General features: G+C 46.8%; 1 protein-coding gene and 1 long non-coding RNA gene across 49 annotated transcripts in view; one reads left to right on the top strand and one right to left on the bottom strand.

Moving 5' to 3' along the window:
* The window catches only part of MRTFB (myocardin related transcription factor B), a 296,254-nt gene extending 282,612 nt beyond the window's left edge, over positions 1–13,642 (top strand). For 44 of the 45 annotated variants that reach the window (XM_085017536.1, XM_021086582.2, XM_085017544.1 and 41 more), the window contains 2 exons: positions 5,398–5,458; positions 8,289–13,642. In XM_085017536.1, coding sequence (XP_084873662.1) covers positions 5,398–5,458; positions 8,289–8,824 — 597 coding nt within the window. In that variant the 3' untranslated portion in view covers positions 8,825–13,642. The remainder of the gene's footprint in view (positions 1–5,397; positions 5,459–8,288) is intronic. The other variant, XR_014840748.1, reaches the window with a different exon arrangement.
* The window catches only part of LOC110259929 (uncharacterized), a 54,979-nt gene that overhangs the window by 10,619 nt on the left and 28,037 nt on the right, over positions 1–16,323 (bottom strand). For 2 of the 4 annotated variants that reach the window (XR_014840791.1, XR_014840790.1), the window contains exon 3: positions 4,438–4,591. This is a non-coding gene — a long non-coding RNA (uncharacterized LOC110259929). Of the gene's footprint in view, positions 1–4,437; positions 4,592–5,774; positions 5,878–13,315; positions 15,720–16,323 lie in introns of those variants that run through there. The other 2 variants (XR_014840793.1, XR_014840792.1) reach the window with 2 other exon arrangements.

The raw sequence follows: 16,323 nt of genomic DNA, 5'->3' as shown, positions 1-16,323 counted from the left end.
GTATATTCTGTTTTTTTTTTTTGGATGTAATGTCCCTAAAATACCAATAAAGTAACTGTTCTCTTGGGTCCTTTAAGATCTGTGTTGCATTACGGATTTTCTGTCTAGAGGATCTATCCACTATTGTGTGCAGGGTGTTAAAGCCTCCCTACTATTACTCTATTGCCATCAATTTCTCCTTTTATGTCTCCTTTTATGTCTGGTTCCTCAGACATAAAATACAATATTTGTTGTATATATTTGGGTGCTCCTATATATTAGGGGGATATATATTGATGAGTATAATATCCTCTTCTTGAATTGACCCTTTTATTATCACCTAGTGTCCTCCTTTATCTTTCTTCATGGCCTTTGTTTTAAAGTCTATTTTATCTGATAGGAATATCGCAACTCCTACTTCCCTGTCATTTCCATTTGCATGAAATAATCTTTTTCCATCCCCTCACTTTCCATTTGTATCTGCCCCTTGCCCTAAGGTGAGTCTCCTGTAGACAGCATTTTGTATGTAGGCTCTTGTTTTTTATCCAGTCTGCCACTCTGTCTTTTGACTGGAGCATTCAGTCCATTCACATTTCAGGTAATTATTGATAAGTATTTATCTATTGCCATTTTAGACCTTGATTTCCAGTTGATTCTATGTTTCTCCTTCATTCCTTTTTTTTTTTTTTTTTTGGTTTGATGATTTCCTTTTATGTTACGCCTGTGTCCTCTTCTTTCACATTTTTGTGAATATGATGTTTGATTTGTGGTTGCCCTGTTTTTCAAGTGTGTCAATCCCTTCCTATGTCTGCTTGCTTTATTTAGCCTGATAGTCATACAGGCTCAAACACATTCTAAAAAGAAGAGTCTAGACTTTCTTACTTTCCTTCCCCACATGTGATGATTTTGATATCCTTTTTTTTTTATCTTCAGGTTTATCCTTTTACTGTTCCTTGTATTTATCATTGCTTTTACAAATAGGTTTTTTTGTTTCTTTTTGATCTGTATACTGGCTTATTTAAGTGGTTACTTTCCAATGGAAAAGTGTATGGAGGTTCCTCAGAAAACTAAATATAGAACTACCATATGATCCAGCAATCCCACTCCTGGGCATCTATCTGGACACAACTCATTCATACAGACACATGCACCCCTATATTCATTGCAGCACTTTCACAATAGCCAAGACATGGAAACAACCTAAATGCCCATCAACAGATGAATGGATTAAGAAGATGTTGTGGAGTTCCCGTCGCGGCGCAGTGGTTAACAAATCCAACTAGGAACCATGAGGTTGCGGGTTCAGTCCCTGCCCTTGCTCAGTGGGTTAAGGATCCGGCGTTGCCGTGAGCTGTGGTGTAGGTTGCAGACGCGGTTCGGATCCTGAGTTGCTGTGGCTCTGGTGTAGGCCAGTGGCTACAGCTCCAATTGACCCCTAGCCTGGGAACCTCCATATGCCGCGGGAGTGGCCCAAGAAATAGCAAAAAGACAAACAAAAAAAAGATGTTGTACATATGCACAATGGAATACCACTCAGCCATAAAAACAAAATAATGCCATTTGCAGCAACATGGATGCAACTAGGGATACTATACTAAGTGAAGTCGGAAAGTGGAATGATAAATACCACATGATCTCAGTTAGTTACATGTGACTCTGAAACACGGCACAAATGAACCTATCTTCAGAACAGAAACAGACTCACAGACCCAAAGAAGAGATGTCGTTGCTGAGGCGGCAGGGGAAGGGAAGCGAGTGACCCAGACTGGGAGTTTGGGGTGAGTAGATGCAAACTATTACATTTAATGGATGAGCAGTGAGGTCCTGCTGTAGAGCACAGGGAACTGTATCCAGTCATATGTGACAGAACATGACAGAAGATAATATGAGAAAAAGAATGTATATACGTGTATGACTGGGTCACTTTGCTGTACAGCAGAAATTGACAGAACACCGTAAATCAACTATACTTTAATAAAAAATTTTCAAAAAGGAACAAAAAAAAATAGGGCAGGAGTTCCCATCGTGGCTCAGTGGTTAACAAATCCGACTGGGAACCCAAGAGGTTGCGGGTTCGATCCCTGGTCTCACTCATTGGGTTAAGGATGTGGCATTGCCGTGAGCTGTGGTGTAGGTTGCAGACGCGGCTTGGATCCCGAGCTGCTATGGCTGTGGTGTCGGCTGGTGGCTACAGCTCCGATCAGACCCCTAGCCTGGAAACCTCCATATGCCGCAGGAGCGGCCCAAGAAATGGCAAAAAGACAAAATAAAATAATCTAGCTTTCTCTGTTATGTGAGTGTTCAGTCACATTCTCAGTGGATAATATTATTCTCATTGAGTCAACTGGCAAGATTATGAATCACAGGAAGTTGTCCATGGAGACCCAGTGAACGGCCTGGCACCAGGGCTTTGAAATCCGACAGATTGGGGTTCCAATCCTAGCTATGTCCCTTGGCAAGTCCTGAACCCATTTAAACTGCAGACAATACCTGCCTCACAGACTTGTTAAAACATTAAACCAACACCCATTTAAAAAAAAAAAAAAGGGGGGGGGGGAAGCAAATGAAAATAAATAATAAAATGGTAAACCCAGACTTAACCATATCAATGATTACACAAGACATACTAGTAAACAATAGAGTTGAAATGCAGAACGTGTCAGAATAGATACAAAACTAGACCCAAATGCATGCTGTGTAAAGGTTTTAAGATACATCAGCAAATTTTTTGACTTTTGTCCCTGGGTTGGACTTGGTGACCTGTCTTTTTTTTTTTTTTTTTTTTTTTTTTAGATAGCCACACCTGCAACATATCGAAGTTCCCAAGCCAGGGGCTGAAATGGAGCTACAGCTGCGGCCTGCACCACAGCCACAGCAATGCAGGATCCGAGCCACATCTGTGACCTACACCACAGTTCACGGCAATCCCAGATCCTTAACCCACTGAGTGAGGCCGGGGATCAAACCCGAATCCTCATGGATCCTAGTCAGGTTCATTACCGCTGAGCCGTGACAGGAGAGATGGTGTTTGGCTTCTGAAACAGAGGCATAAAAGCCCCGCCACCCTGCCTGTGCTCTCATGGGTTGCTGGCTGTGGGGAGAGCCAGCTGTCACACCGTGTGGGCAGTCCAGCACTCCACAGAGGCCCACGTGAAGAGGAACTGAGGTCGCCCACTAACCACCACCACCAACCTGTCAGGAAGCAAGTCACCTTGACAAGGACATTCTCTGGCCACTCCTCAAGACGGCTGTAGCCTGGCCAGCATCTTGACTACAGCATCATGTGAGCCCTCACACCAGAACTACCCGGTTAAGTTCCTGAGCTACAGAAACTAGGAGATAATCATTGTTTAGTAGTGTCAGCCACTAAGTTTTTTGGACTAATTTGTAACACAGCAATAGATAACTGATACACACGTCTACAAGTCAGACTGTAAATACAAACAAGCGGATGGCTGGAAACACCAAGCAAACAGTATGCATAAGAAATGTGGGGAGCTCCATACCAAAAAAACAAAAACCACCCCATCAAAAAATGGGCAGAAGATCTGAACAGACAGTTCTCCAAAGAAGACATACAGATGGCCAAGAAACACATGAAAAGGTGTTCAGCATCACTCATGATTAGAGAGATGCAAATCAAAACCTCTATGAGGTACCACCTTACACCAGCCAGAATGGCCATCATCAAAAAGTCTACAAACAGTAAGTGCTGGAGAGGGTGTGGAGAAAAAGGAACCCTAGTACACTGTTAGTGGGACTGTAAATTGGTACAACTACTGTGGAAAACAGTATGGAGATTCCTCAGTAAGCTAAAAGTAGAACTACCATTTGACCCAGCCATCCCACTCCTGGACATCTATCCAAAGAAAACCACGACTCGCAAAGACACATGTACTCCAATGTTCACTGCAGCACTATTTACAATAGCCAAGACATGGAAACAACCTAAATGTCCATAGACAGAGGAGTGGATCCAGAAGATGTGGTACATATACACAATGGAATATTACTTGGCCATTAAAAGGAACAAAGTACCAGCATTTTTAGCAACATGGATGGACCTAGAAATTATCATGCTAAGTGAGGTCAGCCATACAATGAGACACCAACATCAAATGCTTTCACTGACATGTGGAATCTGAAAAAAGGACAGACTGAACTTTGCAGAACAGATGCTGACTCACAGACATTGAAAAACTTATCATCTCGGGAGGAGACAGTTTGCGAGGTGGGGGGATGTGCTTGGGTTGTGGGATGGAAATCCTGTGAAATTGGATTGTTATGATCATTATATAACTACAGATGTGATAAATTCATTTGAGTAATAAAAAAATAAAAATAAAAAAATAATAAAAGAAATGTGGGGAGGCAGATTTGAACAGACACTTCACCAAAGAAAATACACAGATAGCAAATCTGCACCTTGAAACCACAATATACACCACCATGGCTCACCTTTTAGATGTAAAGTGGGAACGAGTGACCATACCACGTGTTGATGGAATGGAGAACAACTGGAAATATCATCCATTGCTGGTGAAGTTTGGAAAACAGTCATTTCTTAGAATGTGCCCGTGATTTCCTGCCCTGTGATTCTGGCATTCCACTCCTCCATAAAATCCAAGAGAAAAGAAAATATATCTGTTACAAAGACTTATACACAGATGTTCACAGCAACTTGATTTGTAACAGCCAAAAAATGGCAACAGTCCAAAAAACTGGTTTTTCTATGTAATGGACCACATCTCTGTAATTAAAAGGAATGAACTATTCCTCAGCTGTACAATTTCCAATTTATTATGTTGCAAGAAGCCACCTCTACCCCCGCTCCAAAAAAGCACACACTGTATTAACTCCACGCATATAGAACTTTAGCAAATGTAAGCTCATCTGTAATCAAGGAAAGCAGACGACTGGGTTGCCCGGAGACGAAAGAAGTACCGCAAAAAGGCATGAGGAAGCTTTAGGGGAAAGGGGTGCGTTCATTACCTTGATGTTACCGATAGTTTTGTGGATGTGTCCATATGCCAGAACTTAGCAGATTATATACTGTGTCTAAGGGTAGTTCGTTATGTCAGGTAGCTGTCAGTGAAGGTGAAAAAAATAGAGAGCCCCTTGATATATGCCTCATCTTTTTACCTGAATGCTAAAGGAGAGAGGCCCCTCAAAATGCAGCCGGCGACAGAGTAAGGGGAGCACACAAGTCAGCCAGCGGGGTGTTGGTCCCCTTCCCGCTGTCAGCTGAGCCGCTGTGACGCGGTGGGGACATTGCTTAATTTCAGGTGACCTCAGTGTTGGCAAACTTCTCCAGTGGTGGAGTAGGCTGGTGTTCTGGAAGCTCCCTTAGTGCCCCCAGGCGTATGACGCGTGCAGGCTAATGCGAAGCAGGCTAACGTGTCTTGTCCCCTGCTGTAGGTTGCCAGCGCTCACAGCCAGCAGATGGACGACCTCTTTGACATCCTCATTAAAAGTGGAGGTAGGTTGGAGTTCCCGTTGTGGCGCAGTGGTTAACGAATCCGACTAGGAGCCATGAGGTTGCGGGTTCGGTCCCTGCCCTTGCTCAGTGGGTTAACAATCCGGCGTTGCCATGAGCTGTGGTGTAGGTTGCAGACGCGGCTTGGATCCCGCGTTGCTGTGGCTCTGGCGTAGGCCGGTGGCTACAGCTCCGATTGGACCCCTAGCCTGGGAACCTCCATATGCCGTGGGAATGCCCCAAGAAATGGCAAAAAGACGAAAAAAAAAAAAAAAGTGGAGGTAGGTCACGGTCACCTCAGACCCCCTCGAGGTCTCACCACGGGTTTATGAAAGCTTTCCTCTGGAGCTCGCAGCAGATCTCAGAGTAGTGAGAAACATACTCTTCTAACTCAGTTTACTCTAAACTCCGTTAACTTGAGGCTGTTAAAATGGAAGAAAAGCCATTGTTTCAGTGTAACACGTAATGTTAGATTTTGCTAAAAACGGGTGCCTGCTGAAGAAGACTCTCTCAAAATAGCTCAGGAGAACCAGATTTAAATTCCACATTGAAAAATTTTAGAACTTGCTTCAAATGCATGTCGTTGTGACGGAATAAAAACATTCCAGTTTGTGTGTTAATTCCGTAAAAACCAAGTTACCCAGCTTGGGCTCTAGTAACTTTATTAAAATTGAGAGGCAAAGCACTTTCTACGTACTATTGAAAATGTTAGGTTTTTACAATCTGTCATCTTAAAAAGGGATAAGGGATGTTAACCACACACACACAAAATCAAGGGTCACTCTGCCTCAGCTTACATATTCTTAAAAGTAAGTATAAAGTCAGTATTTCAAAAATTCAAATGCTCTTTTGGAATATTTTAAATTATTCTCAAATTGATGAAAGGAATTCAGATTATAAAACAATGACCAAAAGTTCTCCATTCATAGTAGGTTCTACTTGATTTTGAGGTTGATGATCTTGTCACAATATTTGACATAACAGAAAATTCTTGATATTTGACTACAGGCCTGCATGTGCAAACAACATTTTTTTTCCTTCTGCTAAGACCCAAACTCAGGATATAGATATCTAAACTATGGAAATTAAAGAAATAGACATTCCATGGCCTGAATTTAAGGTTAAAAATATATATATATATAAACGAGTTCCCTGGTGGCCTAGTAGTTAAGGATCTAGTATTGTCACTGCTGAGGTGTGGGTTTGATCCGGCCTGGGAACTTCCACATGCCACCGGCACAGCAGATAGATAGGTAGATAGATAGGTGAAATGCCTTTTGCCAAATCTGGTTAAAATACTTTTTGAAATGATTAAAAATAATTTTTACAACTTAAACTTTGAAATTAAAATGTCACAAAGTCATCAACCAATTGAGTTACTTTTCTAAAAGGATGGTTTTTTTAAATGACAAAATATTAAAATAATGAGTGTATTATTTTATCGTATACTAAATTCCAATAATGAGAACAGAGATTTAAATAGTTGATTGTAAAACTAGTCTAGATTGTACTTTCAGTTTTCAAAACAATTCTAGGGATAATGAAAAGCAACAAAACTATCCTAAAAACACATGCAGTATACCCAGTTGACAATTCACATATAGGAATCAGATTGTAAGTTCTTTCTGTCACCTCTTTATGCATCCCAATCATTGATTTTTTTCCCCAAATATCTTAGCAGGTTTATTCGCAACAATCAGAAACTGGAAAAATTCAAACACACAAAGACAAAAGCATAAGCAGATAGTGGCACCTCCATAGACTCAAAACTTCTAAGCAATATAAATCCATGTTTCTTAGTGTATCTGCTTAGAAATGAGACCGATTAAATACTTGTAAGTAAAAAAGATACTTTATTATTATTATAGCTTATTATTACTTTAAGATATACTTTATTATTAGACTTTATACTGTTTAGCCAAGTGAACACTAGTATCTATAGCAGATGGTCCATTCATTTTCTACTTGATCTGTCAAGGAATAACACATAATTCCTGCTTATTAAGCTGTTTACTAAATCCTTGTGATTTTATACAAACTCAGAACAGAGGACAAACAAGAGGAAAACAAGGTAATCTACCTCAGCTTGAAAAAGAAGGTCCAAGGAGCCATGTGTCAGCTTTAAGTCAGAAATGGCGCAGAGAATGTTGTATCTTTTAAGAATTTTATATAGAATGTAAATAGCTTAATTGGGCACACAGTTAAACTACAGTGATTAAAAAAAAAAGAACAAAATTAGATCTTTCATAATATTAAGAATGGACTTTAAGTCTGCATAAACTCAAGATGCACATTTTGAGAGTTCCCTGGCGACTCACCAGTGTTGTCACTGGTGCGGCATGGGTTCGATCCCTGGCCTGGGAATTTCCACATGCTGCAGGTGCGGCCAAAGAGGCAAAAAAAAAAAAAGGTATACATTTTGACATTCACTTTGAGGGTCATGTGCCACTGTGACAGCAGACTCAAGGTCTAGGGTTAGACAGGAACCCGTCTCCAGCCTAAAACGACTGAGAATAAGGACGCTCAACCTAAAACTGTCGACTCCTATCTGGTGGTGGAGAGTGCTTTTAAGGCTTACTCTTACTAAAAAGAATTGAAACCCTTACCAGGATGTTATCAGCTTAAATGTTTATCTATTTAACTGAAGTGACCTGTCATCCTAAAGGTTATCCAGGACTGCACCCAACCAGCAGCATCCTCTTCCTAACTCTCAGATGGACAGTGTATATAAATCATCCCCCAAATACAGCAAAATAATTGCCCAGTAATTAATAAAAAATTTTTAAATAGAAGTAAATCATTGCTTACTAATTACTTCAATTATTTTGCACAGAGATTTCCCTCCCTATAAAAGAAGAACCTTCTCCTATTTCCAAAATGCGACCAGTGACAGCCAGCATCACCACCATGCCCGTCAGCACAGTGGTGTCCCGGCCGCCCCCCCAGGTCCAGATGGCACCACCCATATCCTTAGAACCTATGGGCAGTTTATCTGCCAGCCTGGAGAACCAACTAGAAGCTTTCTTGGATGGAACTTTACCTTCAGCTAATGAAATCGCTCCGCTGCAGAGCAGCAGCGAGGACAGAGAGCCCTTCTCGCTGATCGAGGATCTCCAGAACGACCTGCTGAGCCACGCGGCCGTGCTGGACCCCTCGCACTCGCCCATGGAGACGGCCGAGGCCCAGTTTGCCGCCAGCGCTCCCTGTCTGTCGCTGGACCTTTCGGACTCGAACCTGGACAACATGGAGTGGCTGGACATCACCATGCCCGGCACGTCGGCAGCACTCACGCCGCTCAGCGCCGCCGCTCCCAGCATGTTCTCTGCCGACTTCCTGGACCCGCAGGACCTACCGCTGCCGTGGGACTAAGGTCGCCGAGGTCTCGTCTCGGAGTTCCTGACGCTGAAGCAGGGGAAGGTGATTCGAAAAGGTCCGTTTTCAGAGACAGTTCCGCGGTTGCATCCCTGCAGTTATAATATGTTGTCACAGAAAGAACGGCTGGACGGTCGGGGTCTGGAAAGCACGTGTGCAGACGTTTCATTGCGTCCCGCAGTGCGTGTCTGCAGTTGCATAGAGCACAGGGCCTGCTGCGAAGTCACACGAGGGCTCCTCTGTTGCTCCAGACTTGAGTAAAGAACGAGAGGTACCTTTAGATAAACCATGAAGAAGAGCGCCGTGCGCAGGGCGGTGGCCCAGGGGCTCTCTGGTGACGCACGACACTGGAGCCTCCTGGGGGCCGTGCGCCCCAAGACGGGGCGGGCAGCTCCACCCGGCAGAGGAGGGAGGGGAGCGGTCCCTGCCCACGGCATGGCCCAGAAATGGCCGGAGCCCAGCCCGAGCCCCCGCGGGGTCAGAGGCGGGGGCAGCACCCGCCAGGCCAGTGACAGCGTCCTGCTGAAGACTTGTGGTTCCATTCAGACACCAGTGTAATTGTTTTCCGTGTTGTAGTTTATTCTGTGATTTCTGGAATCTTCTTTTAGATTTCCAAATTTAAATTTCAGTGGAAGACCTTCCACCGCAACCAGACAGTGTCTACAAACTACTGTCGTAAACAATCCACTGTAAAAAGTCCAGGTGTATTAGTAACACTGAAACGCCTACGAGCACAACCCCCTGGGTTGCTTAGGTTGAACTTACTGTGTATATTAGACAGTTGTGTGCACCCCTGACCTTGCGATTTGTACAGCCTGTGTTGGCCTAAGGGACTGGGCACCCCGTGGTCCTACTTCTTTTAATAACTCGAATATTTCTAGAGTACTTGAGCCACACGCGTTTCCGTATTTAAGGAATTGCCGACTGACGTTCAGGTAACCAGAGCCATCTCAAAGAACCAAGAGGAGGCTTTCGCATCACCTGCCCTCCTGAGCTGGTGAGCGGCACAGAGGGGGCAGCGGGAAGGTCTGTCGTCGCGCCCCGACACGCCCGGGGCGGTCGCGGGCAGCCAGGGCTGCCAGGCTGGCCAGCAGAGCCCTGCGCTGGCTGGCCTCGGCGCCGTCTCTCAGCCCTGGTTGCCGTTCGACAGGCTCGTAACTGGATGTCACACCTGCGCTCTCACTCTGTAATCAAGCTGACGATTGAAAAACTGGAGGTTTTATTAGTAGTTTTTTATGTAGAAAAATGTTATATTTGTTGAGTAGTTTCAGAATTTTCTAAAATGCCAACTACCGCAGGATTTCCAAGACTATTTCGGCCTAGTCTTTTAAGTGTATGACAAAGTGTAAATAACGGAGGGGGAGAAAAAAAAAGAAAAAAAAAACCATCCTGAAATGCACCCCCGCGTGTGGAGCTGTTTCTCCGGGCCCACGCGCGTGCCCTCCCCGGCCCCGGGTGCAGATGCTGCCGGCAGCTTCCTTCTCTGGTCAGGAAGGGCTGACGTGCCCGCAGGCAAAGCAGGAGGCGGCCTGAGCCCGCACTGGCGAGGAGCCGCAGTCCCCTCTGGGTTCGCGTTTTGCCTGAGAACCCATCTTCCTTCACGTTTTCTTTCTGTTTGTCAACTTCACCCCACGTGGGCAAAGGCCCTCCTCCCCACGTTCGGTTGCCCAGAGCACTGGTGCCGGCGGACCGGCCGGTGCTGCTGGAGGGTTGAAGGCCGAGCCGGGCCTGCAGTGTGGGCTGGCGCATGTACCCAGCATCGTGTAGCGATGGCCCGTCCAGCCCCTGGGAGCCAATCCAGCCCCTGGGAGCCAGTCCTGTGAACCAGGGTGCCCGTTCCTTTCCGAGAGCCTGGCTCCCGGGCCGGGGCTGTTTCCTGGGGAAGGGCGGTCTGGGCCCTGGCGTTTCCTCTGTGGCTTCTCTGGTCCATATTTAGACTCTGAGCACCAGCTTCCTTGCGACCGAAGTTGAAGGCTTATTAAAGGAGCAGCAAACATCGCGGGACAGAAGGGGGCAGCTGAACGGCTGGCAGGGGTCCCTTGGTGAATAGCACCATCCCATCATCCCGGCTGCGGGCACAGACCACAGTCCAGCCTCGGCTCCCTCTGCTGCTTCTGAGAGCGATGGTAGAAACAGGCCTCGTGGGGCTGCAGCACAGGGAGCGCCCACTCCTGCGCCCTCATTCTCTCTTTGGATGATGAGTTGCTCAGGTGCCCTCTGCACGTAGGGGTTCAAACCTTCCCGCAGCAGCATTTCCTTGAAAAGGCCACTCGTAGCTTCCGCCGGCCCTCCTGAACCCTGCACAGTGCGCTGGGCACCTGTGACATCAGTGCCGCCCTCCAGGGTCTCAGCGGCTCTTCCTGCTTCGGGTGAGGCCAGGGACCGTGTGCAGCATGGGACGTGACCAGAGGGGAGCAGCGTCTGTGATCACACCCCCTCCACCCCAACTCAGTGTGCACGACGGTAAGTGCCACGGGAAAGGTGAGCATGCGATAAAAAGGACTGGCTTTTGTCTGAGCTCCAAAGCCCTTCCACACAGGTCAGGACTGAGGCGGGCGTCCCAGTGGGCAGGCGTGTGGTTAGAAGTGGTCCCGTTGTGTATCGTCTTGAGGATATCACACCGCCAAGAAACAAGCTAACTCCTAAATGATGATCTCACGTCCAGTCTTATTTCCTAAATATTCCTGAAACACAGTAGCATCGAGCCTACCTTTGTAGTGTGTACGGGCATCGGGTCCTGTCGTCAGGGATGGGAGGAGAGAGTCACACCGCAGCTTCTGCAGCGTCTTGGGAGTCCGGGGCTGTGTGGTCGTCTTGTACATTTCAGCAAAGCAGATACTAGGAAACCCTTAGGACAGGGTGATGGTTCAGTTCTAGTGTATTTCCTGAAATGTGCAACCTACTGTATAGCATTTGCCACGTGTGTGTACAGAGATGTAGTCTGAGTTCACGGAACTTCTGGCTCAGATACGACTTGTATTTTCTATGAATATTTTTATAGCACTAAAGAGCTATTCAGATTTCCTTTTCACAAACTGCACGCTTCTGGGTTCCATTGAGTGCAGTTTCAGAACCGAGGCAAAGGCAGCCTGGTGTCGCCCCCAAGCGGCCACCTGCAGAGGCGCCATCATGAGCCGTGATGAGGGATCAGGAGCGTGTTACCCATTGTGTCACCAAAGCTGATCAGTTCCCCCACCCACCCCCGGATCATTCCAGGCCACGCAACTTTCAGGATTCCCAGGCTGAAACCAGCCACCACAGCTGACACAACAGCTGTCTCCACAAGCGCAGCAACAGCCCCTTTACTGCCCACAGACTGCTCCCACCCTCACACGCTCCTGCACCGAGACAATGGCTATCAGCGGCCACCCGCATTGCCACCCGGGCCCGGGGTCCAGGCTCACAGGTAACCCTCCGCGTGTTACTGTCCATCACTGCAAACATCCATCCTGATCCTGGCACCAGAGCAGGAGACCCAAGTGTCCACTGCCCGGAGGCCACAATATCAGCCCACACTATCAAAGAACACTAACTGGAAGGCCAGGGCTGTCATGGAACTCAGCTCACAAGTGCAGGGAGGTGTGTCTGGAGAGCATCCTGACTGCGTTGCAGCTCATCCATTAAGTGGTTTCAGTCAAAACTGGAAAATAGCAATTAAGTTGCAGTCGTTCTTGTTCCTGGTTCAGGCCTCCCCCTTTCTTGCAGTATTTGAGGAACTGCATCATTGCAAAGGGTTTCCACCGGAAACCTCTGAGGCCTGTCGTTAAAAAGCTGCACATGTTTACAAACGAGCTCTTCCCCTCCACGAGAACACGTTGCTCTGGGACTCCCATGGGAAAATGTCATGACTCTGTGACAACAGGACGGCAGTCTCAGATCTGCAAGGTGCTGTCTGGACTCAGCATGTTAGTGGCGATCGTGTTTCGCAGAGCTTTGTGCCAACCACCAAGACAAGCTTTCACCAAGTTCCCGGAATCACCGAGACGGGAAAGGTTACCTCTCCGCATTGCGCCGTAAGGAAATTTGCTCATTGGGAAGGAGGAAGAAGCACTTAGGAAAGGGTTTAGTTGCTACCAAAAAATACTTAACCTCGAGTAATAGTAATACAAACTTGCTTTAAAGGAACCAAAGGCATTGCCAAGTATTTGCCAAAAGCAGGCACTTTTTATGTAAAATTTGAGACGAATGAGATCTCAAAAATCAGTCCCAAAAAGGTATTATCCACTTAAGGTTATAATTTTCACAGAGATGTAGATATTTCTCTCTTGTTTTCATGTAAAATAGTATAGATTTGTTTTGTTGGGTTAAGAATAGTACACAGTTAGCAGAAATAAAGTTTTTTTTTTCTTTTCTACGTACAAATTAGTTTTCTTGCTTGCAACAGAACTGCAACGTGATAGGTGTTTCTCTTCTTATTTTCATTGTCACATTATGTCTTAGCATCTCACTCTATGAAAAAAAGGAGAAAGATACCAATCCACAGAGCCCTGCTTCTTAAAGCACTAGTTTAATAACAAAAAATTATGGCAGTCGGGGGTCCATTCATGTATTGCCTTTATGTTGTTTTTTAAAAGAAAAACCATGATGCCTTTGTATTTGCTGTTTGCACCCCTGAAATCAATTCCATATCATGTTTGAATGCCATACATTTTGCACATGTACTGTACATAAGTAACGCATACTGTATTTTTATATGTGTGCACATTTATCATCGGATCTTTTGTACATAGTGGCTGTATTGTAGCTGATTGGGAAATGTTTGATATCTCAGCAATTTTGCATTTTTGTGTCTCAAATAAAAAACATTTTGATGTACTACGACTATTCAGAAGCGTCTTTGTAGACCTTGGGGGGCGGGGGGGACCCTGTGGTGACACCAACCTCCAGATCAAGCCTCACAGCAGACAGACAGCACATCCAGGGGCTCATTCATCTGCTGAAGCCCCTCCCCTAAGGCCAGGACCATGGGATTGAGACTAGAAACAGGTATTAGCTGAACTTGAACATGACAGGTACACCAACACATGGTCATTCTCCCCAAATCATCAGGAAACCCCCCAGGGGAGAGGTGGTCAGGGTTAGGGTTAGAGTTAGGCTGGGCTGGAGCCCACACGCAGGCATCAGTCTCTCCTGTGACAGGGATGAACAAGCCACCACCAACCTTCCTGAGAGACCAAGCTTCAAAAGCAACTGTTCGTAGGAGGTGTTTTTATAGACGAAGCAGAATAGTCTTTAGAATTCAGTACTCATGCAGTAAGCTGGCGTTTGACACTCAACCCAGACGCCCGCGGTTACCAGTGCGTTTTGAGAACTGCACTCTGGTTCCCTTTGCTTGGGTGAGATGCAATGGTAATGAACAAATCGGAATGACAGCTGTAACTTTCATATCAATATCTAATTATGAAAGTGGCCATCATGTCACCCTCGGGGAGGAACGAAAGATTGCCAGTTACCTAAATACACAAAATGTTTACTCTCCCTTACGTTTAGGGACCAAGAGCAGCCGCAACAGACAAGCAGATGATGCGTCCAAGGGACTAAAACATCTGTAACATCACACGTCACCAGCCCAGATCCTGCCCTCAGGGGGAGAAAAGCAGGTCAGAGGGAAGAGCAAAAGTGCCCCAGACCTTCCGAGGAGCGAGCAAGGGACGGAGCTGGGGGCGTGGGGCAGGCTCAGGGGCAGAGGTGTGAGGGCACGAGAAGGGCGCTGCAGAGGAAGCCACCTGCGTGGGGTCAGCATCAACAGAGACGGGCTGAGGCCCTGCTCGGGGCCGGGCCCAGGGCTGGAGGCCAGAGTTGGGCTGCCGGCCGGTCTGGTCCAGAGAAACAGAGAAAGCACGTCTGCAAGAGCAGACAGCAGAGCACGGAGGGATCCCAGACCGCAAAGGGCTAAGAATCTTCTGCAGCCCATTCTAGTTTCTCGGGGTTCGAGAGGCCTGCGAAAGCCCTTTAGGGGGCAGGCACAGCCCTCATTCAGCGTCTTCAGAATCCTCCGCGCCACCCTTGCTCTAGAATCCAGGCGATACCAGAGCTACCGGAAACGCACTCACACCCACACACCAGCGAGTCCAGAGTCCAAGGAAGACGGACTTCAGGCCAGATGTCAACTGCCTGTCACCACCAATTTTACGTGTCACATAATCCTCAATGCTTTCCCACGTCACCTAACGACTGTGCCTTCACCCTCCCTTAAGGCGCTTAGCTGCCCTCTCTGATGGATGGTAACTCCCAGAAAGAAACCTCATCTTGACATCCGGCTATCTTTCCTGCTAATTTTATCACAAGTTATTAAAATTCAACCCACCGTGTATAATTAGACCAAAACTAAGGCCGCTCACCAACTATTTGAATGTCCCTCAAGGCTATGGCCAGTGATATACGAGGATGGCCCACGGGCAGTAACCCCAGTGTACCTGGAGCATCCAACGCCCAAAGGATGCAGATGCAAGGCGCTGTCCTGTCCAAAGCTGAAGTCTGATCAATGGTGACATGAGGCTTTCATTTAGGCTGACAGTTAAGCGTTTCCCATCAGAGACTCTGCTGTTTTCTCACCCGCGGCTGGACGGAGCCCAAGTCACAGCAAGCAGAATGGCAAACCGCTGCCCGACGTGAAGTTCTCCGAAGAGTGAGGGGTTACAGGGGTTTTGTCCCAATACATCTCTAAGCTCGAGAAAAGGTCTGCAGAGCTGCTGGAACACGTAGTCTTAGAGTCTTGATTGAAATTATGTCTGTTAAGCCACTTGGAAAGCTGACCGAGACATCACGTGCATGAGAGACGTGGAAGCTGCAACCGGGAAACCCAGAGAAGGTGGTCCAAGTGGATAGTGCTCACCCTTCTCCCCACGGCCCTGGTCCACAGCGCCAAGGCCCAGGAACGCAGCTGGGGACACTTAACAGAAAGAGCAGCAAACGTATGAAATGGTGCTACACACCACCGGCAAGTGTATACGCTAGGAACTAGGTGTTTTGGGTTTTTTTGGCCACCCTGTGGCACGTGACGCTCCTGGGCCAGGGATCAGATCCGAGTCACAGCCACAAAGATCTGAGCCACAGCACAGCAACGCCAGATCCACTGCGCCAGGCCAGGGATCGAAGCTGTGGCCCAGCGTTCCCAAGCCGCTGCCGATCCCATTGTGCCACAGCGGGCACTCCTAAGCTAGGAATTCTTCACCCACTGAGTCCCAACGGGAACTCCTAGGAACTCTTACTGTCCCCATTTTATACATGTGCATCTAAGGACTGAGAAGGGAAACGTCTTGCCCAAAATAACAAAGACAGTAGAGTGTGGATTTGAGTCCAAGCTTCTGACAGCCCAGCACCCAGACCGTTTGTTTCTATAGACGCCACATACAATAAACCATCTTTGTTCAGATACGTGACAGAATCAACTGATCATGGCAGACTGACTTCATGTCCATCGTAAAGTTCACCCCAACGGGGTGTCTCTCGAGTCCCCTCCATTTCGCACAATGGACAGGGTAGCTACGGAGCTA

The sequence above is a fragment of the Sus scrofa genome, chromosome 3 (genome assembly GCF_054392235.1).
Source record: "Sus scrofa isolate SSC_HxYL_T2T_F1_AM1 chromosome 3, Sscrofa_HxYL_maternal_Yorkshire_Landrace_v2.0, whole genome shotgun sequence".
NCBI classification, from domain to species: Eukaryota; Metazoa; Chordata; class Mammalia; order Artiodactyla; family Suidae; genus Sus; species Sus scrofa.
This window is presented reverse-complemented; position numbering and strand designations above follow the sequence as displayed.